Source organism: Hetaerina americana, unplaced genomic scaffold (genome assembly GCF_022747635.1).
Source record: "Hetaerina americana unplaced genomic scaffold, ioHetAmer1.1.p SCAF_12, whole genome shotgun sequence".
NCBI lineage: Eukaryota > Metazoa > Arthropoda > Insecta > Odonata > Calopterygidae > Hetaerina > Hetaerina americana.
The window spans coordinates 34,188,240-34,213,081 of record NW_027286292.1 but is presented as its reverse complement, the minus strand read 5'-3'; the positions used below and the strand labels follow the sequence as shown (position 1 = coordinate 34,213,081).

General features: G+C 37.3%; 1 protein-coding gene across 1 annotated transcript; it reads left to right on the top strand.

The window, feature by feature from the left end:
* Nucleotides 1-6,243: 6,243 nt before the first annotated feature.
* LOC139685833 (uncharacterized) lies at nt 6,244-19,800 on the top strand. Its single transcript, XM_071582950.1, has 6 exons — nt 6,244-6,271; nt 9,405-9,643; nt 11,045-11,263; nt 15,908-16,051; nt 16,846-17,088; nt 19,744-19,800. The coding sequence occupies exons 1-6, from the start codon at nt 6,244-6,246 to the stop codon at nt 19,798-19,800; spliced, it is 930 nt and encodes a 309-aa protein (XP_071439051.1).
* The last annotated feature ends 5,042 nt before the right edge of the window (nt 19,801-24,842 follow it).

The following is a 24,842-nucleotide window of genomic DNA, read 5'->3' as shown; positions in this document are numbered from 1 at the left end:
ATACGTTTGTACTTTGAATTGATTCTTGTGACCTTCAAAAGTGTTGGTCATGGCAAAATATGCATTGAAGTCTATGAGAAAGATAACATTTTGAACATAAATACAATTCAACCTTAACATGGTCGGCACTTAATTTGTTTGTATTTTAAATCATATTTCAAAAGTGATGTGAAAATTTGTTCAAAAAATTCATAGTACTATAGAATACTGGCCTTTGTGGTGGCGGAGTAATATCCCCGTCTGCCAATCTAAGGGTTACAGGTTCGATTTTTACCTGGGTTGGTTTTCCTCCACCTAGGACTTGGGTGTTGTAATCATCTCCATTGATTTCACTGTTAATAGTGCGAAGTAAAGGCCAAAAAGTGTTGTTTTTGGACCAAGGCTAAATAAATTGATGATACATTTTCTAATTGTACACCTAATTTTTTATTGAACTTTTAAAAAATTAACCATCTTAATATAACCCTTTTGGTAAGTGCCGGCAACTTATCGAAGGGCACAGAATATCCATAAGCCTCCACAGAGTTTGTCTGCATTGAATTCTAATTTCAATGTATTTTTAAATCTCCAGGTTCACCTTATGCCATTTCTTTCTCCATTGACAATGAACTTGTGTTTTGGGATGTAGACTTCTCAATCAGCATTGGAGAAAAATAGCTATATCTAGAGGAAATGACGACCTATCAACTTTTTATGCAGTTCAATAAATTAAATGTTTTTTACCCATAAAATTTGGGTGATAGTATTTCTAATTTTGATTTACTGGAGTATACCCATCATCATAAAAAATGATTCCAGCAGCTACAGCCCACTGTAAAACATAGGCATAGAAATGATGTCCTTGTATTAATTTCTCGGTGGTTTATTATTCTGCATAATCTTTGATTTTTAGCATGGGAAAGTATCATATTTTCAATTATTTTTTCTTGAAATATTTAAATTGAAGGAGAAATTATTAGCTGAAATTGAAACCTGGTAGCAAATGGTCCTGTATGAAATGTTCATTGAGAAAATGAAAATTGAACTCAGAAGTGCTATGACATTGTTACACCACCAGGGTCATACCTACAACTTGAACAATATTTCCCATTGTGAGATAAACATCTTATTATAAAACATATATTACGAATAGTTCCTGCAAATGCTGTGATAGCAATACAATTATCCTCTCACATTAATACTGCAATGCCCTTCAAAATACACTCCTAGCTCTAGCTCCCACCATCAAGCATACATGCATGTTGAAAATCAAGGATGATTAGAAACAAACCTGTCTCACCCCATGACTATTGCTTCCCATTCTGATTCTCCATTAATTAATTACATTTTTATGGGTTTGGTTTGAATCACATATCCATCCAATCTACTCATACCTTCTGTAAAATGTTCATTTATTGTGCTCAATTGACCTCATCAAATGCCTTCAAGTTCTAATTTTGGAATCACTAAGTTCAACAGAAAACAACTTTTGGCTATGCTATTGACTATTGTAACAGTGATGGCGTTTAAGTCAATAATAAGTCCATGTCACTTTATCTGCAGTTACTAAATTTTGTATTCCTACTTTTTTTTCTCTCAAGAAAACTGGATAATGGCTGAGACTTAATTTTTTGTTTCATAGCTCCCTTATTTACCACAATTTCTAAATTAATATTTAATGCTCTTTATATTTCATGTTTAATAGATTCCTATCTTGCATAATCTGCATTCAGCATTGATTCCCTTCACAGGCCAACTTTCCAACTCTGGATTAATTTGTCTTTAAACTTAATGGAATATTTATTAGCCTTGACTAATAACCTTTATTCCTCCAGGGGTTTGTTTCTGAGCCCTTCTTCTTCTTTAGTATTCAGGGGATGGTTTATAATTATGAAAGGAAAAAGTATTTCAGCAACGTTCACCCTGAAAAGTAATTTGTTAAATAAAATATCTTATATTTAGTATTTAATAATCTTATTACCAATGCCTTAAATGCCATTGAATGCAGAAAATTGGTGTATCATATTGAAGTATTAATTAAGTTCATGCATAGAAATAAGCCCTAAAGGAACAGAAAAATATAGGATAAGTGCAGAAAGTGTCAACTAACTGAGGTGTGGTATTACAAAATCGATACTTTAAAAAAAAACTTGCTTTGGCCCCAAGGTATCATTGACTTCACATTAGACAATAATCATGTGATACCAGCTCACAGTGCCATTTCGGGCTCATTTCTATCTGGAGATTGTCCATATTGTAAAACTATTTAGGTTGTTTCAAGTGCTCCAGCTCTATTGAACCCATCAAATCATCATCGTCAGTATTTCAATCCCAGCATTGGTTTACTGCAGCCCTCCTTTCTACTCTATTTAATGTCAATTCCCTCAACCCTTGATACCTTCTCTGTTTTATGTCCGTCTTGATTTGTCCTATGTACATGATTCTTGTCCTTACTCATGGAATCTTCTCTTCTATTTCTCCTTCTATTATATTCCTAATCAATCCATTGTGCCTCAATATGTGTCCAATCCATCCATTCCTTCTTTGCTGTAGAGTTCTCCACTTATTCCTATCCTCTTTTGCTCCTCTATTTACTTCCTCGTTTGTTACTTTATCTGTCCATTTAATCTTCAGCATTGTCCTCTAGCACCATGTTTCAAAGGCTTCTATTCTCTGCTGGTCCACTTTTCCAATGTTCCAAGTCTCGGAACTATAGAGCGCCATGCTCCACGCAAAATTCTTGGAGAATTGCTTCCTTGTTTCCAGTCTTAGGTTCTTTGAACATAGTAATTGTCTCTTCTTCATGATCGCATTCTTAGCTTGGGGTATTCTTCGCTTGATGTCGGTCAAACTTCTTCCATCCCACGTTATGCTGCTGCCCAGGTAGATGAAAGATTCCACTTGCTTTAGTTTCACCTCTCGAATTGCTATACCTACATTCAGCTTCTCTCTTCCACACACAAGGATTTTAGTTTTCTTCTTGTTGATGTTCATTTTATATTCCCCCAGTACTTGATCCACAGCCCTTAGAGTTGCTTGCAGGTCATCTCATGTTTCCGCCACTACTATGATGTCAACTGCAAACCGGAGCAGGTTGATTTCTTCCCCATTAACCTCTACTCCTTTGATACCCAATTCTTTTATTGCCTCTTCCAGGTATACATTTAATATTAATGGCAAGAAGTTGCATCCTTGTCTTACTCCTTTGTTTATTTTGGCTTCTATTTTTCTTCCATTTTCCATTTGCATTGTTGTAACCTGATTCTTGTAGAGGTTATGGATAATTCTTCTGTCATTGTAGTCCAATCCAAGCGCCTCTAATATCTTGAAAATCTTGTCCCATTCAACGTTGTCGAAGGCCTTCTCCAAGTCAACGAATGCCCCATATATTGGTTTATTTACAATATCATTTTTTCGGCTAGAACTCTCAGGCTGAGAATTGCCTCTCTTGCTCCTCAGTTTTTCATGAATCCGAAATGGTTTTCTGAGAGGTTTCCTTCTGTCCTTCAATTAATTATCTGAGTAAGGATTTTTGATGCTTGAGTCACCAGGCTCAATGTTCTGTGTTCTTCACATTTATCTGTTTTTGGTTTCTTTGATATTGAAATCATTATACTTTTCTCAAAGTCTTCTGGTATCTTTCCACTGTGGTAGCTATCTTTGATTATTCCATAGAGGGCATCCTTCACTTTGACCCTGCATGCCTTGATAATTTCTCCATTTATTTTGTCAGCTCTTGGTGCCTTGTTGTTTCTCAGGTCTGCCATGGCTCTCTCGAATTTGCTTCTTTATATCTGCGGACCCCAATCCTCTTTACTTATCAGGCTTTCATCTTTAATTTAGCCGTCTTCTAATGGTTTGGGAGCTTTGTAGAGTACTTCAATGTATTCTTTCCATCTATTCCTAATATCGTCATCATCTGTTAGTATTTTTCCATTAGCATTAGATCTTCCCTTAAGTAATCATTATCCCTCTTCTCCATCCTTTTATGTTTAATTTGAAGTACATACTACCTTTACTGTAGGTGATGCCAAACTTATGGTTTGTGTTAAAATCCATACTACTGCTTCTCAATGTTTGTGGGGTGAAAATTGATGGGAATGAAAGACTAAATAAAATAAACTCATGAAAATACTTCCTTCCATGTTTCAATACAACTTGTTAAAGTTGTACATAAATGTTTCCTACCCACAGAATCTTTTTGCTTATTTTCTTAAGACTAGTACTGTATTTTCCCATCGATAACGCGCACGCAGAACTTGGTAGTTATCATAAATTGAATAGACACCGCGCATATATATATATATATATATATATATATATATATATATATATATATATATATATATATATATATATATGCGCGGTATCTATTCAATTCATGATAACTACCAAGTTATGCATATATATATATATATATATATATATATATATATGCTCGTAAAAATCATGTGTAGTGTGTGTAAAAATACGTTTATATCGGATGTGTGATTCCAATTGCTTGGACTAGTAGGAGTCGTTTACAATTAAAAGCTAACCTAAATTCGCGTACAGTAAGATTTTTGCGACCCAAAATATTAGCCAGGGAAATTTCACTGTAAGTAAAGAGAGAAAATCTCACCTTCTTTGAAATTTCCCCTGAAAAATTGAATTCATGTTAAAAAATAAAATGACATCGTGTTTTTAACTTAATTTATTTTTGGGCTTTAACAAGTACTTTATATTTTATTTTTTAAGCATTTCAATTTATGCAAAGAGAAATTTTTAAAATTTTAATCCTGCCATATTTGAAAAGATTCTGAAGCGGATTATTTCATGATTCTTTCAGTCTGCCGGATTTTAAAAATGTTGATATGCCCTCCAATGAAGCAAATACGGACTTAAATTCGCCGTCGAGATTAGGTAAGGGTAAAAGAGTATTTCAGAAAGAATCTGTTGATGAGCATGCTTGAAAAATTGTACTTTCCTGCGATGGATTGAAACACTTAACCTGAGCGTTCGTATCCCGCCAAATTGCCGTAGGGGCGTATGGGGTTGTAGGTACCTTAGCAACCTGTTGTTGCGGCCGGTAAGAAAAAAAGTGCGAGACGAAGGATTACGGTAAGACCCATTAAGTTCCAATCGTTTAAACTCTCCAATTTATTCGGTAATGAAAACTCTCATTATAAATAGTTCATTACCCCTGAAGGATAATTTTAAATTGCAACAAGGGAAATCACTGCATTCTGAAAGTGATTTTATTCCTACTCTCAACCGACTGACCGAAAGCATTCATCGAAGTAGATTAACGTAGGACGCAGCTCTGTACTATATTCTCTATTTCCCCAGCCTCTCCATGTCTTATTTTTCTTTGAATAAACGTCTACCATTATTTCGTAGATGCCCATATCTCCGATGCTCTTCCGCAGTGTTTATACTGTTTCAGTTTCCTACCAAAATTGTTTTCAATCAACCCTCGTGTATCAATACATGTCTCATGAAATTATTCCTTCTTCTTTTCATTTTGCTCTTTAGACTTCATTTATTACTTAAAGTGCCCCTTGGACGTTAAAAAATATTCTTTAATAACATCTAATCATTACTTTTCGGCAGCACTCACCTCATTTTTTCCTCATCCAGGTCACTAATAAAGTATGTTTCAATTTTACTCGCGCATTCAATAAGCGTATTATAGTTTTGACGCTAGAGTTTTGTGCTGAGGGTGTTCTCCTTGTAGAAAGGTTCCTTAGGTTTGTTATTGTGCTAATTATGCCCATGTTCCTGCTTCCAAATATTTTTTCCACACAGCTGGAAATATCAGCACTTCCACTTTTAACTTTCAGCTGTAATTTTATGCTAATGCCGTTAACTGTCTGCAGACATTTATTCTGCTTCGATAGATTAGAATAAGCGTCGCCTCATTTTAATTGTAAATGCTAGGTACACATTTGATACAAATGCATCAAGGCAGGTAAGCACATTCCTTATCATGCATTGCCTGCATTTTACCAGTAGTTATGATTCCCAAATAACACAACTTTAGTTTTACTGGGGAAGCCTAAAGGTATAACCCAGATATGTAAATATTCCTCCTCCCAATTGTCTATCCTGCCATTTCTTATCTTTAGGTTGCTCATCTGATTTTATATTGAAATTATGATATAATTTTTCACTCATGGCTGAACTTGTAAGCCAAGTGCATCCACCAGGTTGTAAATAATATAGGAAATTCTAGGTGTAGAAGCTATGTCTGAAATGACCAAGGTCACCCAATGAATAAGCATTATGAACCATGAAAAGAAGCAGTCAGAAGGTATTGGGACCCATCCTTTGGTAAGTTGCACTAAATACTTTACAAAATCTATATAACCATAACGCGTTAGTGTCTTCAGTCAATTACTCAGAGCAGCCCTCCTTCATACCAGATCACAGTAGTTGGTTAGAAGCAATACTCATGTTACTAAAGGCTTGATAAGAAATACATTTATGGTTGCTCTTATATGTAGGAGTCAACAGGAACATGGAAAACATCACATTAACATGCCAAAGAACGGCAGTTTACTATTCCTTCCTTTTCCTTTGATTGATTTTAGTAAAATGTTATAGAAAACTCTGGAAAAAAATTCTGTTGAGGTAAATTTGTCTCCCATTTGGATCTCGAGATAGGGACTACTGAAGAAATTGGGCTAATCACTGCAAAATGTCAATCATTTTAGGATTGGAACTTAAAATGTTCCCTCACTCTGAACATGCATGAGGCTGGATAATGTAAAGGAAGAGATGCATGGAATGCAAGATCTTAGGCATAAGCAGAAAGAACTGACCTGATAAAGGAGACTTTAGGAATTGTAATTACATGATCATTCAAACATTCTGTGAATAGTAAATGGGAGTAGACCTAACATTCTAAAAGAGTGCAGCATTAGGATTGAAGACCTTACTGAAATGTAATGAAAGAATCATGCTGAAGATAGTAATGCACCCTACAGATGGTACAAGGTTACCTTATGAAAACATAATATCATGGTGATGAAGTGGAGGATGAATATGGATTACAATAAAAAATTTTAAATGCTAGTAAATAAAGTTATATAAATGTATAGGGAAAAGAAAATCAAAATACACTTGGAGGCTGTAATGCAATCTTTGGAGAAGGCCAAGGAGGAAAAAAATAGGAAATTGTACGATAATTAAATGAAATGAAAAAGCAAATAGTGTTTGGAATTCAACCAATTGTATAAATTATTTGGAAAATACACCCTTTCTAAGTAAAAAATATGTTATGGTTGGCTGATTTCAGATGTAAAGTGATAAAAACTGTCAGTATCATTGTGAAATAAAACGTTAACGGGCAAATGAAAGGTTAAAAACTCTTCAGGGGAGGGTATCAACAGAGACTACAGTTTACTGTGAGTGAAGTGCTATCTCAAATTCAATCGGCTAAGGAAAAGAATGGAAGTTGGACCATGTGACGGATGAATTTCCAAAGGGAAATAGAGACTAAATTGATTACAAAATCTGATTATTTGAAGTTGGTTGGATTACCTTACATTTTTACAAATGTTGAATGCTTTTACAACCTTAGGAAAATTATAAGGAAGGAATTTATTTATAGGAATTCAATGGCATCATAAAAAATATTGAAAGTTGTTAAGAAAGCTATGGAAGAACTCTGGGAAGTATGTACTGAAACATATAACATAAGCTAAGTCAGGGAGATGAAAATGCAAATGGTAAACAATTGACTGAATTTTGGTCCTTATGGGCTTGACTTTGCACGTTGGCATCCTGAGCAACCACTGACATTGCCCTTATGATAGATTTGTCTTTGGTCTCACTGCATCATTGAAGTAATTTTACCTTCAAATATATTTCCCTGCTTTTGGAATAGTTATTTTTATAAGAAAAAGACTAACAAACTGTAGAAATTTAGTTATACAGTTATTTCTGCAGCTTTACTTCTACTTTGGTACAATATTTCCCGGACCTTAAGATGACTGTGGTGCATAAGACGCACTGTAGTTTTTCTGATTAGAATTTATGAAAAATACTTGGATCAGATGGAAAAGGATCAAAGCATTTAAATGCCAGTACTTAATACAAAGAAAATGGAATTGTTAAATTAAAAAATAGTGGCTATAACAACATTTATTCATTGTAGAACCCCAGAAATTGGCCATTACTGCTGCTAAATTATTCTTACATCTACTTTTCCTGTGGTTGTCTCTTTCCCCATACACAATGCATCTTTACTTCTATATAGCACATTGCTTTTTCATATTTCCACATTTTTAAAAAGACATGAAAAAGCCTCGCTTTGAAATTTTTGTTGGGACTTCACAAACACAAGAAACTTTCTCGACAACTTATTCTTTCTATTGGTGACGTCATGACATTTCTTTCATATTCAAGTGGCAGTATTTGTGCTATTGTAGCTCTGGTACATATGCACCAACCATTTCTCTTAATTAATCTCTTGCACCATGATGCCCTAGAAAAAGCAGCATTAGACATTGCTAATGTTCTTGCTTCAATTATAATGATATATGATGGAACAGTAATCCTGTTCTTAATGTGGTTTATTACCCTATTCTTAGCGTATTCCTTAAGCTTAAGCCATTTAGGAGCCCATGAATGTAAAGTTTTTACTCATATCTTCATTTACTAAATCAATCTTCTGCTTCTTCTATTCTTGTAGCAACTTCTCAGTCGGAGGTGGACTAAAATACCTTTTGACTACCCAACTTCTGTGATCTCAAGCATAATTCAAAACTTCATGTTTTAATGAAATGCTGTATGATAATATTCTCTCTTTAGATGCCAAGAGGTTATTCCAATTTTAACATTTTATGCAATACTTATTTTCTCTTATTATTTTGAAAATATTGCACTTTGCATTAAAGGAAACCATTTTCTAAGTATTTAAAATATTCTTATACTACTAAGGCCTAGTTCCTGTAGAGTCTAAGTTTATTTGGAGAAATGCAATGTATTAGCAGAGGGGCGATATATGCGTTAGCCCAATGCATACAAGTTTCTCAGCAGAGCCAGGCGTGAGATGTAACTATATATGCTATTTACTATACATTGACGATTTATTTGGGAATATTTAGGAGGTATGTTTCAGGTGATATTAAAACTTCACCATTTCTTGCTACTGGCTAAAACCAGTGATATTATCACAACTTGTAATACAGGCAACCATTTTCTAAGGGAAAAAAATACCTAATAATATGTATTTTTTCCAATGAACTGGCTTGCATCTTATATGGTACATTGAAGTTATACCCGTATATCCTCGGCCCTAAATATGCAGGCTGATATCAGAGCACAAATTTTAGTTAAAAAAGTGTGACTCATGGGGCAAGAAATGCGGTACTTAATGGCACTACCCTAATACATACATTATCACCCTCAAGTACATTCTAGTTTGCCCTTCTGAGCAGGACATTGTCACATGGAAGCTGCTGATGCCTCATCTTCACCAGATGCATGGCGCCACCGACGTCGCCGGGAGGAGGTCACAGTTGGGCCATCACAGCCTCCTCACCGTACTCGCCTCCCCATGCACCGTGACCCCCTGGACTTTAGCATCCGTGGTCCAGTGGCTGTGTCCCTTGATGATGAGCAGCTTACCAGCCCTGGCTGCTCTGTCATTGATCTCCTCTTTCCCACACCCACACATGTAAGTCCGTCACGTTCCAGGCCAAATAGCATCCTCCCATTTAAGCAGTAGGTGAGTCATCATTAGAGACAGAATTGACTTTTTGTTATGTCTCCTTGTCACTAGTGGAAGCCTTGGCTGCCTGTTGTTTTGATAGTGCTTAGTAGTTGAGGACAAAGTGTATTCCATGGGTTGGGCATCTTTTGGCAGCTGTTAGGAGTTTCCTGATCTCCTGAAGATATGGACACTCAATCATTTCATGTATTTCACAGAGTATAATGTAAACTTGCTGCATTTGAATTTGTTTCCTCAATTGTGTTGAATGGAATGTTGTCAATTTCTTCCACATCAACCTGCATAATATTCTGCCATTCACTTAGGCTTAGGCATGGCTATGCAACCAGGAAATACTAGAGGTGTACATTGGGTTTGAAAAATCAAAGAATTCTCATGAAATCATCTGGAGGTTTTAGGAATGAAGGAAGTCATGATAGAAAGGTAGTTTTATTCTCAGTGCCACTGTAATACAGATAAATAAAAGGCAAATTGGAAATGCCAAATTATATCTACCTGAGAATATTTAATTTTTAACAATTGGTTTATTCTACCGCTAGATACTGATCACTAAGGTTTCCATTCATTGGCAAATGATTCAAAAGGTTTTAACCAAGAATCAGTAAACAATGTTACTTTAATTTATTCTTTTTTGCTTAATAGTGATGTTGGTTGTTAGTTTGAAACTTATAGATCAGTTCGTTAGCTGAGTTTGTGGTAGTAGTTTTTATGGGAGGCGACCGACAGCTAAGGTCATTTGTGCCATAAAGGATGGATGGGAAAGGAAGGGTGGAGGGAAACCCTGCGTCGGCATTAGCCAACTCTTGTCAAAAGGGGCCAAGGGGTCCACAGTTTAACGTCCCATCTGACGGACGTCACACTCACTCAAAGTGCTCTCCACAAAGCACCTCAAGTAGCGATCTGGATACCTCTGAAAAATATTTAATGTCTCCAGGATTTGAACCCTCTCGGTGTGAAGCCTGTAGGTTAGCCACTCTACCATCCCAAACCCCCTTGTTAGCTGAAGTCTGGTCGCACTAGATTGCAAAAAATTGGCTGATGGGATTCCCCCTGGTATATTCTATGAGAAGTTGCTGACAAGAAACTGCCCAATTACTTTTGACTCATTTCCTTCTATGTTAGCTGAAATCCCTTTGATCAATGTTTCTAAACCCCTCTTTGCCAATTGTGCACATGGAGGAGTATATACACAGCAATGCAAAACATTTTTCAAATATTCATATCGGTGGGTGAAACATTAAAATTAGCTTACCAATTTGCATCATTGCACGAGTTCTGAGGTTTGTATTTTGAATGTTGAGCCACTTGGATGTGAATTTCGGTGAATCAATCATCTCTTTATTTCAGGTTGGGGAGTTGGTTTTCCGCAACTACTACACTGGCTGGATATCTGTGCTAGTGCGCCCAGTTTGCATGACATCTTCTGAGAGTTTGGATGAGGTCCGGTCAGACCGTACCAAGCATGCCACCTCCCCTTGGTCTGTGTCCATTGGACGCAAAACACTCATGGCTCAGCCTCACCAGGAGGTTGGAAGCCATGACCTCATATCTGTGGTTGCTACGGAGGTGAGGAATCTCTTGTATCTAACAATATTTGACTTTTCCAAAATTAATTTCCCTAAAGTTTCTTACTTTCCCCGTAAGTATAAAGGTTATTCTTCATTTTAACATATTTGAAGGCTTACTCCAGTATTATTTCATAGCAATAGATGCCCAATAATTATTTCATGCTGCTATTGTCTCTGTCTTGTCAAATGGCTACAAACTTGCCAATACCGATTATAATAGTAAAATTTGCATGTAGCTAAGGGTAAGAGTAGTGTTAGAAGAGGATCTGAAGAATGACTGAGTAACCAGCATTTTGCCATAAGTGATGAACTGATGATTATGTGGTGAATTTAATGAACCAAGTTATTAATTATGCAAAAAAATGTCCTGCTGCATGTATTTTTGCTTGTTGTGGAATATTTTTTCCATTTCCTTCTATTCTTCTCACCAATATGGTCTTTGGAAAGTTTACTTGGATATCCATGTTTTCAAGCAAAGGTGGTGAATATGGGCACTACCATCTGGTGGGTATTTTTGATTGTCAATTTTATACAATGTAACCTAAATAGTTTCAAGTTGAGGCAACAAAGTCTTAGCAAGGGTTAGAGAAGGAGGGAGTGTTACTTGAGCAAGAAAATAGACCTCTATAGCCACTGAACAATGGGACCATTATTACAGAAGATCTACAGAGTAAATACTTGTTTTGCCTCCATAACCACCAGAGATTATATGGCTAAAGCAAAAACTGAGCCATTCTTACTTTGAAGTTAATTTTTAAATCCATTGATTACAATGGAATTTGGCATAATGAGAAATGATGGGAAGAGAGAGTAAGGTTGAAGGGGAAAAACCAAAATGTAAATCATTTTTATTTTTTTCCTCACACCCATGCTCTAGATCACAGGTGCAGCAATGTGACAGTTGGATCTCTCACTGACTGTATGTATGTTAACATGTTCCCTCTCTTCATTTCCCTTGGTTCTCAAATTCAATTAATTATTCCCTTCACCTAACCCAGGATATCCTTGAATAGTTTTGAGGGTAAGCCTCGAATGTCTTCAATATGTACAACCTACTCCATTATTAATTCGTAGTTTGCCATTTAGTATCGGTTTTCAATGATCTCATACAAAACGATATGCAACCTTTCATAGCTTTTTCAAACAAGACACGACCTGAAAACCCACTCTACAGTAAGCTGACTACAATTCTGCATACCTTTTACTTTCCTTGATTCAGTCCGACATGGCAATCCTTTTCATCCCCCTACTTTTCCTGCATAACATTCTCCCATATCACAGTCTTCAACATTCCATCCCAAATTAAAATCCTCTGCATCCAACTTTCCTGCCTCTGAATTTCAACCAGCAATTTTCTATCCTCCCACATTATATCGAGGGCTTTGTTGTTTGCTTTCTTATCTGTCCATTTCAAATTTTCCAGCCTTTTTCACACACTACTGAACGGAGGGTCCCAGTTTTGATTCCTGGGAAAGTCTCTGGGCACCTGCAGCTCCACCCAAGCTATGTGATTTTTCGGGTACCAGATCTTCCTGGGAAACTGTAACCGGCACAGGGAAAGGAACTGACCCCCCTACCCTGATGTGTGAATCTCACACGCCGTCTGGCTTAGTACTGGGTGAACTCTACCATCACCTACCAAACCGACCTTCGGGTTGATTACTGTGTTTATGGTTTATATGCCTTTTATCTAATGAAATGACCATGATTTCACGCTGTACAAAAGCATGGTCCATATAAAAGTTTGAAAGTCTTTTCTTATCATCCTAACTCAAAGTTCCTGATGTCTGTTACCTCCTTTGCCTAATGCAATTCTTGTTATTTTGGCCTTACAACAATGGCACTCTTTACTAATTAAAAATTGGAAATTTTCCTCTAAATAAAATTTAATGCAACTGGTTTCAATTTAACTACATCATCATCAGGTAACAGTCATCACTCAGAGTCCAGTATATATGCTGAAAAGCAAGTAAGGGGAAGGTAGTGGAAAAGAGTGGAAGGGGGAGGAAAGGTTAAAGGCAGCATGGGTAACTATGTATGTGAGTGGGGAGGGGAAGAGGCTGGGGAAGGCAAAGCAAAGACCTTCAAAGTCCGGAGAGAATATTGTAGCTGGGTGGAGGGGGATTTCCCTTTGGGGTGGGTCCCACAGTGCGGCGCCATACTCCTAGGGCCAGGGAGAACGCAGGTGAAGTCGGGGGTTATCCCCCCGTGGTCGTTGACTGGGCGCATGGTATCAATGCACAAAGGAGCACAGTGCACAAAGGGTAAAAACTAGTGATTAGATCACCTTTCCTCCCTCTTCCCCTCTTTTCCAATACCCTCCCCTTACTTGCTTTTCAGCATACATACTGGACTCTGAATGATGACTGTTACCTGATGATGATGTAGTTACATTGAAACCGGTTGGGTTAAACATCATTTTGTGGAAAATTGCCAATTTTTAATTAATCATGATATTTCACCATATAATGCCTGAAATGTCTCTTTTCAATTGCACTCTTGGTCCTAATAGTTGCCACGATAGCTAAATTGCTGTTTCATGTGTGCTAATTTTTGCCTTCAAATTTTTATGTTGAACTCAGCCTTGCTGCTTCTCAAAAACCTCACAACTTAGGTTTATCCTTATTGATTCTCATCCCATACCTTTGTCATTGATTTTCCAATGTGCTCAGCAATAGTTGTAACCTCTCTGCTAACTGGCTAACCAAATCTTGATCATCTGCCAACCTAACTAATTTATGAAATCTCCACTGACTTTCATTCCTATTTCCAGTTCTTCCCATACCACATTTTAATAATTCCTCATGCATTCGTATAAAAGCATAGGTGATAATTAACACCCCTATGTTACTCCTCTTCTTAATACTGCTCTTATTTACTTACTTGAGCAGGCACAGACATGTAGAGAATGCATGTAGATTTCCTTTCCTTCTAACCTACTCCTAAAATATTCATTTGGGCTACCAAATTCAACCTATCAAACACCTTCAAATCTATGAAACAAGCTAATTCTTGTTGTATTCTATATTCCTTTCTATTCATGACCTCACAACTACTATAGCACAGTCACCCCTGTCCCTTTTGTGGAACCAAACTGATCAGACACAAAGTAATCACTTGATCTCCTCTCAATCCTCTTACTGCATAGATGATGGCTATTACCACCTTAGCTTAATACAAAATCAAACTTATCCTTCTATGTTCCTCATATGGTTATCTTTTAAATTTTTAAGATGGCTACTAACACTGATCTTACAAAACTGTCTGGCCAAATTCTTCCATAATAAATACTACAAGTAAGCTCTTAAAAATCTTCATTCTGTCTTTTCCTAGACCCTAACTACTGGTTGAATCAGAATAGCTTCCCTAGTTTTAAAAAATCATTGAAGAGGGGGCAGGTAAAGTAGCGGAGGGGGAGTAGTGGCATTAGCTGAGGAAAACAATGCCATTTTTAGTAATTACCTTGCAGTGGTCTGGTAAGCATCAAGGCTTTGTCGTAGAAACATTCTTCAAGAAAAATGATAGTATGGTGGCGACTCAGAGGGCGCTGTGATCTAGCCATGAAGTATGTACATTTTCACCTCTTTGGCTCAGTGAATAAGCAAAATTTTTGTTACTGGGCGACTGACAACCCTCGCGAACTTCACCAAAGACCTCTTCATAGCCCCAAAGTGACAGGTAGGTGCACTGTATCCTCTGTAGTCATTATTTGACCTTACTTTTTTGAATCTCGAAGTTCAACTGTTACTGTGAGCTCTGTGCATTATTTTGAGATTCTGGAGAAATTTTGCTTGCCAAAATGGAAGTGTGTGGTGAGGAATATGGCACAGAAGCTTTTTGGTTTCAATAGGATGGTGTCAGAGCTCATACCGCACGCTGTTCGGGCAAAATCCTGCAAGAACAATTTCCTGGGGGCCTGATCTCCTTACGAGGGAATTTTCCATGGCCCCCTTGCTCCTCAGATTGTGCCTCTCTCTTTAAATTATATTTAATACTGTGATACAGTATAATGTTAAGTTCACAAATTCAATTCAACTCTTTAAGATTAATGAAGTCCAAACCATTAAATTATGTATGTCACTTCCTTTATTTCCCTTATCTATTATGTCTCACCCTTCTCCTGGCGGTAGATTCCCTTTCTTGACAATTATACAACTCATTTTATTATGCGAACATTCCTGTATGTAACTGGCTGCCAACTCAGTTGAAATCAGACTGTACCCCAAATTTCAAGGATTTGGTATATACCTTGTTACTTGCTGACCTATTTTATTCAATTGATGACTTTTTATATGAAAATCTTCTTCACAGCTAAGAATTTATGTTGCTTATATATTAAGTACTGTTTATCTTGATAATGTTTGATATGGTGGCACCATTTATCAAAATTAATAAAATATATTATTATTGTTACTATGCTCTCCATTTCTTCTCCCCTCCCTCCTCTGAAATCTTTCCCTTCTTCTCTCCAACTCTGTAACATTTTCCTCCCCTCCCACCCATGCTTATTACACTGTTTTTAATCTCTCTCACACTTTTCCTCTTGTGATTGCTCTGGGAGTATTTCTTTGACCATCACTGCTTAACCACTTTCCTGCCTTGCCCAACAAGTTATTTTATGTGTGTTCCTCACTCTATACAGAGTGTGGCTCCATGGATTGGGCTGTCAGCCATGCGACTCGTGTTAAGACAGCCCTCACCATCATGGCGGACATTTTTGGTGGAGGAAGTGGCAGTGTACAGAGACCTGCCAAGGAGACTCCCTCGCCCAACTGCACCTCTTCCTGTAAGTTCCATGCATTCTAATCACCCTTAGGTGAATTCTCCAGTTGGATGAATTTATCATGGAATGAATGAAATTTTCATCCAAAGGGATTTCAAAAGTGAATTATTTTACCTTTAAGGTGGTTGTTCCACCCTATAAAATGCATATCTTGTTACAGCTGCACAGGAAACATGAGAGAATAATGTGTTGTGCCACTAAAAAACAGAAAGAGTTTTCTCACCAATTATTGTTGAACATGAATTTCCTGTTATAAATTGCATGATTAGGTGAAAACGAAACATTCAGAAAGTGAGAGTGATTTATCTTGGTAGCTGTGCAATGAGTAATATAGCTATAGACTGGTTCATAATGAGTGATATCTCAGTTATCAGCTTTGTGACTGTTTATGGTGATGCTTAAGTGTTTTTAATTATTCAAAACTTTCAGTAATCCTACCATGTGCAACACATGTAACTATGATTAAGTACCTACATATACTGTAGAAGATGAAAAAGTATTCATCCAACTTTGGAATATAGATACATATTTATGCCTTCAGAAGGCGATTAGTGGATTGATAAAATTATCTCTTATACACTTTAAAATTCAATTACTGCAACCTTGAAATGTTGCTCAATGCAGGAGCTCAGCATGTCCATCTCACATAAAGTAATATTTTGGAGATACAGTTAGATAGATATATCACCATTATTTTTTATTTTTTGTATGCCTGTACAAGAGTATCCATATGTTTGGTCATGGTAAATGATACTACTTGTCTTTTTGCCTATCTCTTTTGCTCTAACTGCTGGCAGGTGGGCACTGATGGCTCTAAGAGTTCAGATTTGGCATCAGGTCCCAAGGAGTGCATGACCCGGCCAAAGGCCACCACTGATGCTGGCAAAGGAAAGCGAAGTGAAGCTCGGGTGGTACTTCTTCAGCGACAACATGATGGCCATGCGGCAGTGACGCAGACACGCACAGCACTAGTCTGGTCCCCTGGTAGTGGACGAGGTTACTCACATCCTGTGAGGGGTGGCACACACCCAAAGACCATGGTGAGATTGTTTCTCCCACTTCCCTTCCTCCTTCCAAGCTGCAAGGCATCAGACATGGGTTGAATCAGAATATTTATAGAAAAATTAACAAGACATCAATAAGAAAGCAATAAATATATGTGATGAATATGATAAATGACTGATTGTAAGCTGATCTTTTTCATTCCTGCAGCTTTTCTTCAAAACACAAAAAAAGCTGCAGAATTGTTATAAAGGTGGCTGAGTATGATTTTTAGATTTTAATTCCTTGGAAGCCCCTGAGATAGTCAAGGTTTAACTCAAGATTGATGTCCATTTGCGATATATTATTTATGGCAAGCGGGGATCGAGATGGTGCGGGGGCTAACGTACTGGCTTCCGACCCAGAGGGCCTGGGTTCAAATCCCGGTGGTGTTGAATATTTTTCAGTGGTGTCTCAAATCCCTACTTGAGTTGCTTTGTGGAGGGCACTTTGAGTGAGTACGCCGTCCGTTGGATGGGACTTTAAGCTGCGGACCCCTTGGCGCCTTTCGCAAAGAGTAGGCTAATGGCGATGCCGGGTTTCTCTCCACCCTTCATCCTTTCCTGTCCATCCCCTATGGTGCAAATGGCCTCAGCTGTCCGTCCCCTCCCCCTAAATACTACTACTACTATTTATGGCAACTTAAAATGTTAACATTTTACAAATTAATAATGAGAGCCACTCAAAAATGCATTGAATTGAGTGCAAATGAAATTAATAATTATATATCACTATATTGAATTATATGGGGAATGAGATTCTAAAATTGAAAGTGAAAATTTCAGAATTCAGGAGTGCCACTAGGATTTTTCAGTTCCTTCCTTTTTATGAAAACTTTACGTAAAATCTTGGATTATGTAAAAATGAACTTTTTTGATCTAAAGAATACAATTATCATTGGAATACAGTAAACTTTCGATTATCCATGTGCAGATTATCGGTGCTATTATCTTCCTGTCACCTCAAAATGGAAATAAAATTACCATCTTAAAGGTAATTAAATGCTTTAAAATTTCATCATACTTTCTCGAAAATACAAGGTTGAAATACTTTGGCTTTTTAAAAGTTATAAATCTCTCAAAATAAAACGTTGGTAACAGTATTTAATATTTTAATTTCAACAAGTTTGCATTATCTGTACTTTACCGTTGTCATTTCCCTCACATTCATTAGGCATTCCCTTGCATTCTGAGACTTCCATATTCTCGTTTAAGAGGAAATAAATAGCTTAACTCTGCAACAAATGTGTCATTAGATACCTACCCTCCAATATTTTATTTGGTATTATATGATAAATATGAATCCACTCAGCAATACTTTTTTTAAATTCACCTTTCCTTGGCCAGTTATTTGTTTTTCCTGGCTGCAAAATTAGTTTAGTTTTTCGAGGGAAATATATTACGCTTTTCACTTCGCGATAGTTTTGTGCTCTTGTAAAACTGTAATTCCACCCTTAAAAAATGGCTGAAAAATGGAAAAATTGGACTTAATATCGGTAAAAACATGAATTAATAACAAGGAATTAAAAATGACAGTCTCCATTTATGCAATGACCCTCCCTCCCCATGGACATGATAGTGTCCCCATGGACATGGATCTTGGCATGATGGAAGGGCTGGTGTTTTCTGATGACCTCTAGAGCTATGCTGGTGGGAGCAATCTTTGCTCTTGGTAAGGTCACCCATGCCATATAGATCAAAAGGTAGCAGCCAATGGAAAGATAGTCCATGCAGCATCTATTCTTCAGTGGGCTGGCAGCAAAGGCATCTAACCCCAATTGGGTGGCCACTGAGTGATGGTGTCATGGTTAAAACCACTATTGAGGGAGGTAATGGGAAACCTAGTAGGGTAATTTGAAAAGTTCTCCAAATGGAATAGAAATAAACAACTTACCTCAGTGAAACTTTTTTATTTTTCAATGTAGCTTCCCTGTGCACTAATGCACTTGGTCCAATGATGTTCCAAATCTTGATCCCATCTTGAAAATCAGATTCCCACAGGCATGAAAAATACCTGTCTACTTTGGTTGTTAGTTCTTTGTTTGAATAGAATTTCTGTCCACCGAGGAAAATTATGAACTTGGGAAAGAGATGGAAATCTGATGGAGCCAAATCAGGTGAATAATGTGGGTGTGGGAACAGTTTTTATCTTAGTTCACATATTTTTGCTATGGCAATGGCACTTGTGTGTGGGCATGCATTGTCTTGATAAAAGTTGACTTTCTTCCTTGCCAAACCTGGCATTTTTCCATGTATCTTTTTCTGTAGTTGGTCCAGGGGGTTAGCATAGAATTGTCCAGTAATTGTTTGACCTGTGGGAAGAAAATCTGTTTGGCAGAATCCCTTCCCCATCCCAGAAAACTGAAGCCATCACCTTTCCGGCCGACTGTATTGCCTCTGCTTTCTTTGATGGTGGTGAATCAACATGTTTCCAATGCTGTTTTGTCTCTGGGGTAAAGTAGTGGACCTAAGTTTCATCTGTGGTCACAAACTGGCGCAGAAAATCTTATTGATTGCTCTTAAAACGGGTCAAACAGTGTTTGGAACTTTCCATTCTGATGTGTTTGTGATCCAGCGTCAAGAGTTACGGCCCCCATCTAGTAGATAATTTTCTCATATCCCATTCCACTGTTAAAATGTGATATGGCCATTCAGACAACATTTCTACAGCTTCAGAAATTTGTCACACTTTCAGTTGGTGATCCTCCATGATAATTTTATGCACTTTTGCAATAATTTCTGGGATAGTGGCACATTTTGGCCAACCACTACATGGATCATCATCTAAGCTGTCCCAATCAAACTTAAACTTGTTTGTCCACTTGGCAACAGTTGAAAATGAAGGAGCAGAGTGTTCTGAAAGTTGGCACAAATTTCCTTTGCTTTAATACCTTTCTTTATGAAGTATTCAATCACTGCTTGAATCTCAATTTTCTCTATCTTCACAAGTCACCACATGGGAACAACAACAGAGAGGCGTCTGCACCACAGATCTCTTCCCAGATCACTGACGCATTACGTGTTTACTCATAAAGGATTGCCTATTACTATCCAGGAAACTCATTATGCTAGCCCTGACATCTGTTGGTTATTACGAGAACCTTTCAAAATACCCTCATATTCATCCGAAGAATGCCATGATGGATAACATTTAGAAAATAAGTCGTGGCAACTATGGGACTCGACCCAATCAGGCGTGTGTCATGCCCAGCAGTGGGGAGGCATGGCTCCTGCAGTCATTATCTCATGAAATCCTTGCAAAGCAGGAGTGACAGTAGCAGGAGGAATGAATGATTTAGATTAGTAACTTGAAATGTTAGGACAATGTTGATGTCAGGAAAGAAAGAGAATATAAAGTGAGAAATAGAAAGAGGAAATAAGATGTTTTATGGCTGTATGAGGTGAGATGAAAACATGGTGGGAATTACAGAAGTGATAATGATAGAGAAGTATACAGCGGAGGGGAAGAGAGCCAGTAAGGGATGGCAATAATACTGAATATAAAGTAGGATGAAGCATTGTTAACAAAGAGTAAGCAATGGTTAGAATATTTTTAGTTGAGGTAAAAGCGGAACCAAAAAACTTATCATTGTTCAGGTATACATGCCACCAAGTAATCATAGGGAGGAAGTTCATGGGGTGTACGATCAATTAGAAGATATAAATCATGGGTGTTCCTGGAGGGAAACATTTGATAGTGATAGGGCATTAGAATGCAATGGTAGGTGAAGGAAGAGATGATAGAGAAGGGGAGGACTATGGATTAAGAACAAGGATTAACTATAGGAAGAAAGCAATAGAATTATGCAAGAGACAGAGGTTAATCATCATGAATACATGGTTTTTCCCCCGCAAAAGGCACAGATGCACATGGAAAATGCCTGAGGATTAACTGGAATTACAAGAAAGGAGTATCCACAGGCTTTAGAGAAAATTATGAGTGAGGAATGGGAGAAATTGATACAATACAAGGAAAGTGGGGCCCTGCTTTGATGGGATATTGAAAGCCACAGACCAAAACAGGAATAGTAAATAGGAATATGACAGGAAGACCATAGATAACAGGGAGTTGTGTACTATAGAGGAAAAATAGGAGAAAATAAGAAAAGGGAATTTGAAAGCTGAAAATGGGACTATAGGAACAGTAAACAGGAAAACACTAAGGAAACCATGGATTATGGTAGTAGTAGTATTTAGGGGAGGCGACCGACAGCTGAGGTCATTTGCACCTTAGGGGATGGACAGGAAAGGATGAAGGGTGGAGAGAAACCCGGCGTAGGCATTAGCCTACTTTTTACGAAAGGCACCACGGGGTTCGCAGCTTAACGTCCCATCCGACAGATGGCGTACTCACTCAAAGTGCCCTCCACAAAGCACCTCAAGTAGGGATTCGAGACACCACTGAAAAATATTCAACACCACCGGGATTTGAACCTGGGCCCTCTGGGTGGGAAGCCAGTACGCTAGCCACCGCAACATCTCGATCCCCACCTTGGATTATGGACAAGATGAATAGAAAGATAGATGAAAGAAGGAAATGGAAGAACGTAAATACTGAGTTAGGTAAAAGGAAGTACGAAGAAATAAATATTAAACTGGTGTGCTAAAAGGAAGGTTGAAATCCTGTCAGGAAGTAAGAAGGGAAAATTATTCAATCAAAGATAGTAATAGCTGAACCAGAAAAGATCCAAGAGATAGATAGAGGTCTTTATTTGGGCGAAATTGAGACCAATTCTTCCATTTAACCCAAGAGAGGTATGGTAAAAGCAAAGGCTAACAAGGTTAGACATTGAAAGAGAATAAGACATAGATGAAGATAAATTAGGTTCAGGCTTTCTCAAAATAGAATGGGTACTAATGAATTTGAAGTCAAATGATGCCATGGGGGTGGACAACATTTCTGCAGGACTACTTAAAGGGTTAGGAAAAGGTGGGAAGAAGAGTTTTTATGGACTAATTTGTAGCCTTTATGAGGGAGGAATTTGGTCAGAGACTTCCTCGGATCAGTTTTAATTCCTATTCCAAAAAGAGGGAAAGGCAGCAATATGTGAGGATTACAGAACAATAAGTCTGATTGTGTACGCAGCAAAGAGCAATTTGAGCAGCAAGCAGTTTGAGCAAATATCATGTAGATAGTGGAAAGGGAAGAGAAAGTGTTGATCTGAAGGCTGCTACCATGACCATGCACCATAAAAAGCCAGCCACCACCACTGTTGGTAGACAGTGCTTCAATTTTACAATGAGCTTAGGCATTAAGAATTAATACTCGAGTTCTCTTGTCTAACTGAGGTAAACTACGCTCTAATGACCAAACAGACGAACTGGTGAAAAAGAGAAATGGGCTCCAATGCAGGTTAATTGGTCTATATCCTCTGCATAATTTGTGATCATTACAAATCTTAGGCTAAGTACTGCAATGAAAACCTGTCATCTACCATTTCTTTTATGGATTCATCACTTTCGCTTGCATTTACGTAGTAAAAGCTGGCATCCGAAAACCCTCTGCTACATGGACCCATGTAAACTCACAGGGGAAAATTTAAATGTATTAGAGAGTAATATATGCATTATACATTCAGAAATTTAGAATATTTTTGAACTCAGAACTCCTCTGTTGATGCTGAATGATTCAGCAATCCTTGCAATGGATTATTATGTAAGAATCTTAGTTCATACATTCTTTCTACCATTTGACTAAATAGCTATTCTAGTTGGTCCCTCATAAAGTGTGACTTGCTTGCCAATGCTTTCTTAATTTGTAAATTTTTGTATCGGTAATTTATAACATCAAACCAGGAAGCCAAGGTGATATTTTTTCCCAAAGTTTCTCATATAAGTAAATTAATATGGAAACTTTGAGTGCGATCGGCCTTGATTTTGAAAAATCAAGGCCGATTGCACTCAAGGCCAAGGCTGAAAAAAATAGCCTCATGAGTTCTTGACACAGCCCTTAGGAGCCAATTGGTGATTTGATGTACTTATGAGTAAAAGTTCAATGTACTTGGAGTGATACAGAGTAATCTCTTGGCTCTCATTGGCTGCCTGATGGCCTTCTATTATCATGGGGTTATGGAACATGTTTGTGAAAGCTCACCTTTCAGCAAAATTCAGCAGTGTCAAAAAATATGAAAATAACCTTCTGAATAAGAACAATTTTTGTTTCAGGGGAGCTCTGGGTATGAAATCGTCGGCTTACCTCAATTATCACACCCTTTTCCCTAGGCACTGTGAGGACTAAGGAACAGATGATTATGACCCATGGCTGAGTACAGTACCCCTGTTAACCTGCACCTGCACAATACTCCTTGGCAAGGGTGTTTGGCAGGTATTGTTAGGACATCGAAATACAGAGAAAAGGGGAGTCATTCAATGTAATGTGTTGTGTTTTAGTCTCATGTATTTGGCCAGGAATTATGCAGAGGACACTAATCCCTGAATCCATCCTTTTCAACAACTTGTCTTTCTTATTTGGCCACTATTCTTTGGCCTCTTTTGTCTGAGGGACCCAAAATTTTTACAGAATAACCATGAAAAAGATTAGAACTTACATTATTTTTTCATCTCTGCCTTTTCAAAAATGTGTTTATCATTGGTTCACGACAGCTTCGCATAAACTGCATTTGTATTATCCCCAAGTTTTGATGTGATAATGTGTGATGGTGAAGCTCAGTGTATTCGTCAGCCTAGCTCTTTTGAATCAACTGAGTGTCTGAATGTAAGCTAGTCCATTGGATCTTCTTGTTAGAGTACCTATTGTAGAGAAATGCTTAGGTCTTGGGTAAATATCTCGTTTCCAACAAGTACGTCAGGATGACACACCATGAATAGGAATTATAAAAGAATTAATTAGAAAATATTAATAAAATAAATTGATAAGGTGCTTTTTATACATATCAGGGATATTTTTCCTGAAGAGTCATTAACTGTTGTTTATTGATACTATTTTTAGTGAGGTGTAACCCTTCTCAGCTGCTTAAATTCATTCTCCATTTTGCAAACTCAAACTAATTGTATTTTTGTAAAATTTTGAAAAATACTCTGTTTAAATAATACATCTTTTTGTTTGTTGAGTTGTAACCCTAGTCATTTCCATGAAAAAACTTAATTTCAAAGACTTAAAATCCTACCCCTTTTTAGTTGAACTTTATTACTTTTTCACATTAACTGGCAAAATTGAGCTGTCTGTGAGACAAAATGTTTTATTTTTCTCATAATCCATGTGTCATTAGGACAGGTGACTTTAATTGCAACATTTTGTCAACCTAAAGTGTAAGAATTTCTTTTATGTCTGTAATAAATTGTTTTAATATGTAAATAATAAACTACTTGCACATTGGCATCGCAACATGTTCTGAAAAATACATACTTGTAGATAATATTTTAGCATATCTTGAAAAATCATCTGGTAATAAAAATACTCACCTCTTCCTTATCTGATCACCATTAATTGTTCACAATCTTTAAATTAAGCCAAGTATATTACCCAACAACCACGCTAGAGAGAAATGATTCTCAAGAAAATAACCTTGATTTTGCAACAGGATTACAAAATGAGACTCGGGAGAATGTTTATAGATTAAATACCAATGAGGATGGTATAAAGGAATTATAGTTTTTTACCTTCTCTGGTCACAAATATGACTTGCCTCAATCTATTGATCATTTTTAGTCTTAGTGATCCGAGGTTGAGAATGACATCTTAGAAATACCAGCTTTTGAGGTCAGTTCTTAAGGGGTTGAAATGAGTCTCCCTG

Bases quoted from the DNA above. Each gene is read 5' to 3' on its own strand.
- LOC139685833 (XM_071582950.1), top strand. From the start codon at position 6,244: ATGAACCATGAAAAGAAGCAGTCAGAAG. The intron at 11,264-15,907 runs GTGAGGAATCTC...CACTCTATACAG, and splicing joins TATCTGTGGTTGCTACGGAG to AGTGTGGCTCCATGGATTGG. The intron at 17,089-19,743 runs GTGAGATTGTTT...ATGGCCATTCAG, and splicing joins GCACACACCCAAAGACCATG to ACAACATTTCTACAGCTTCA.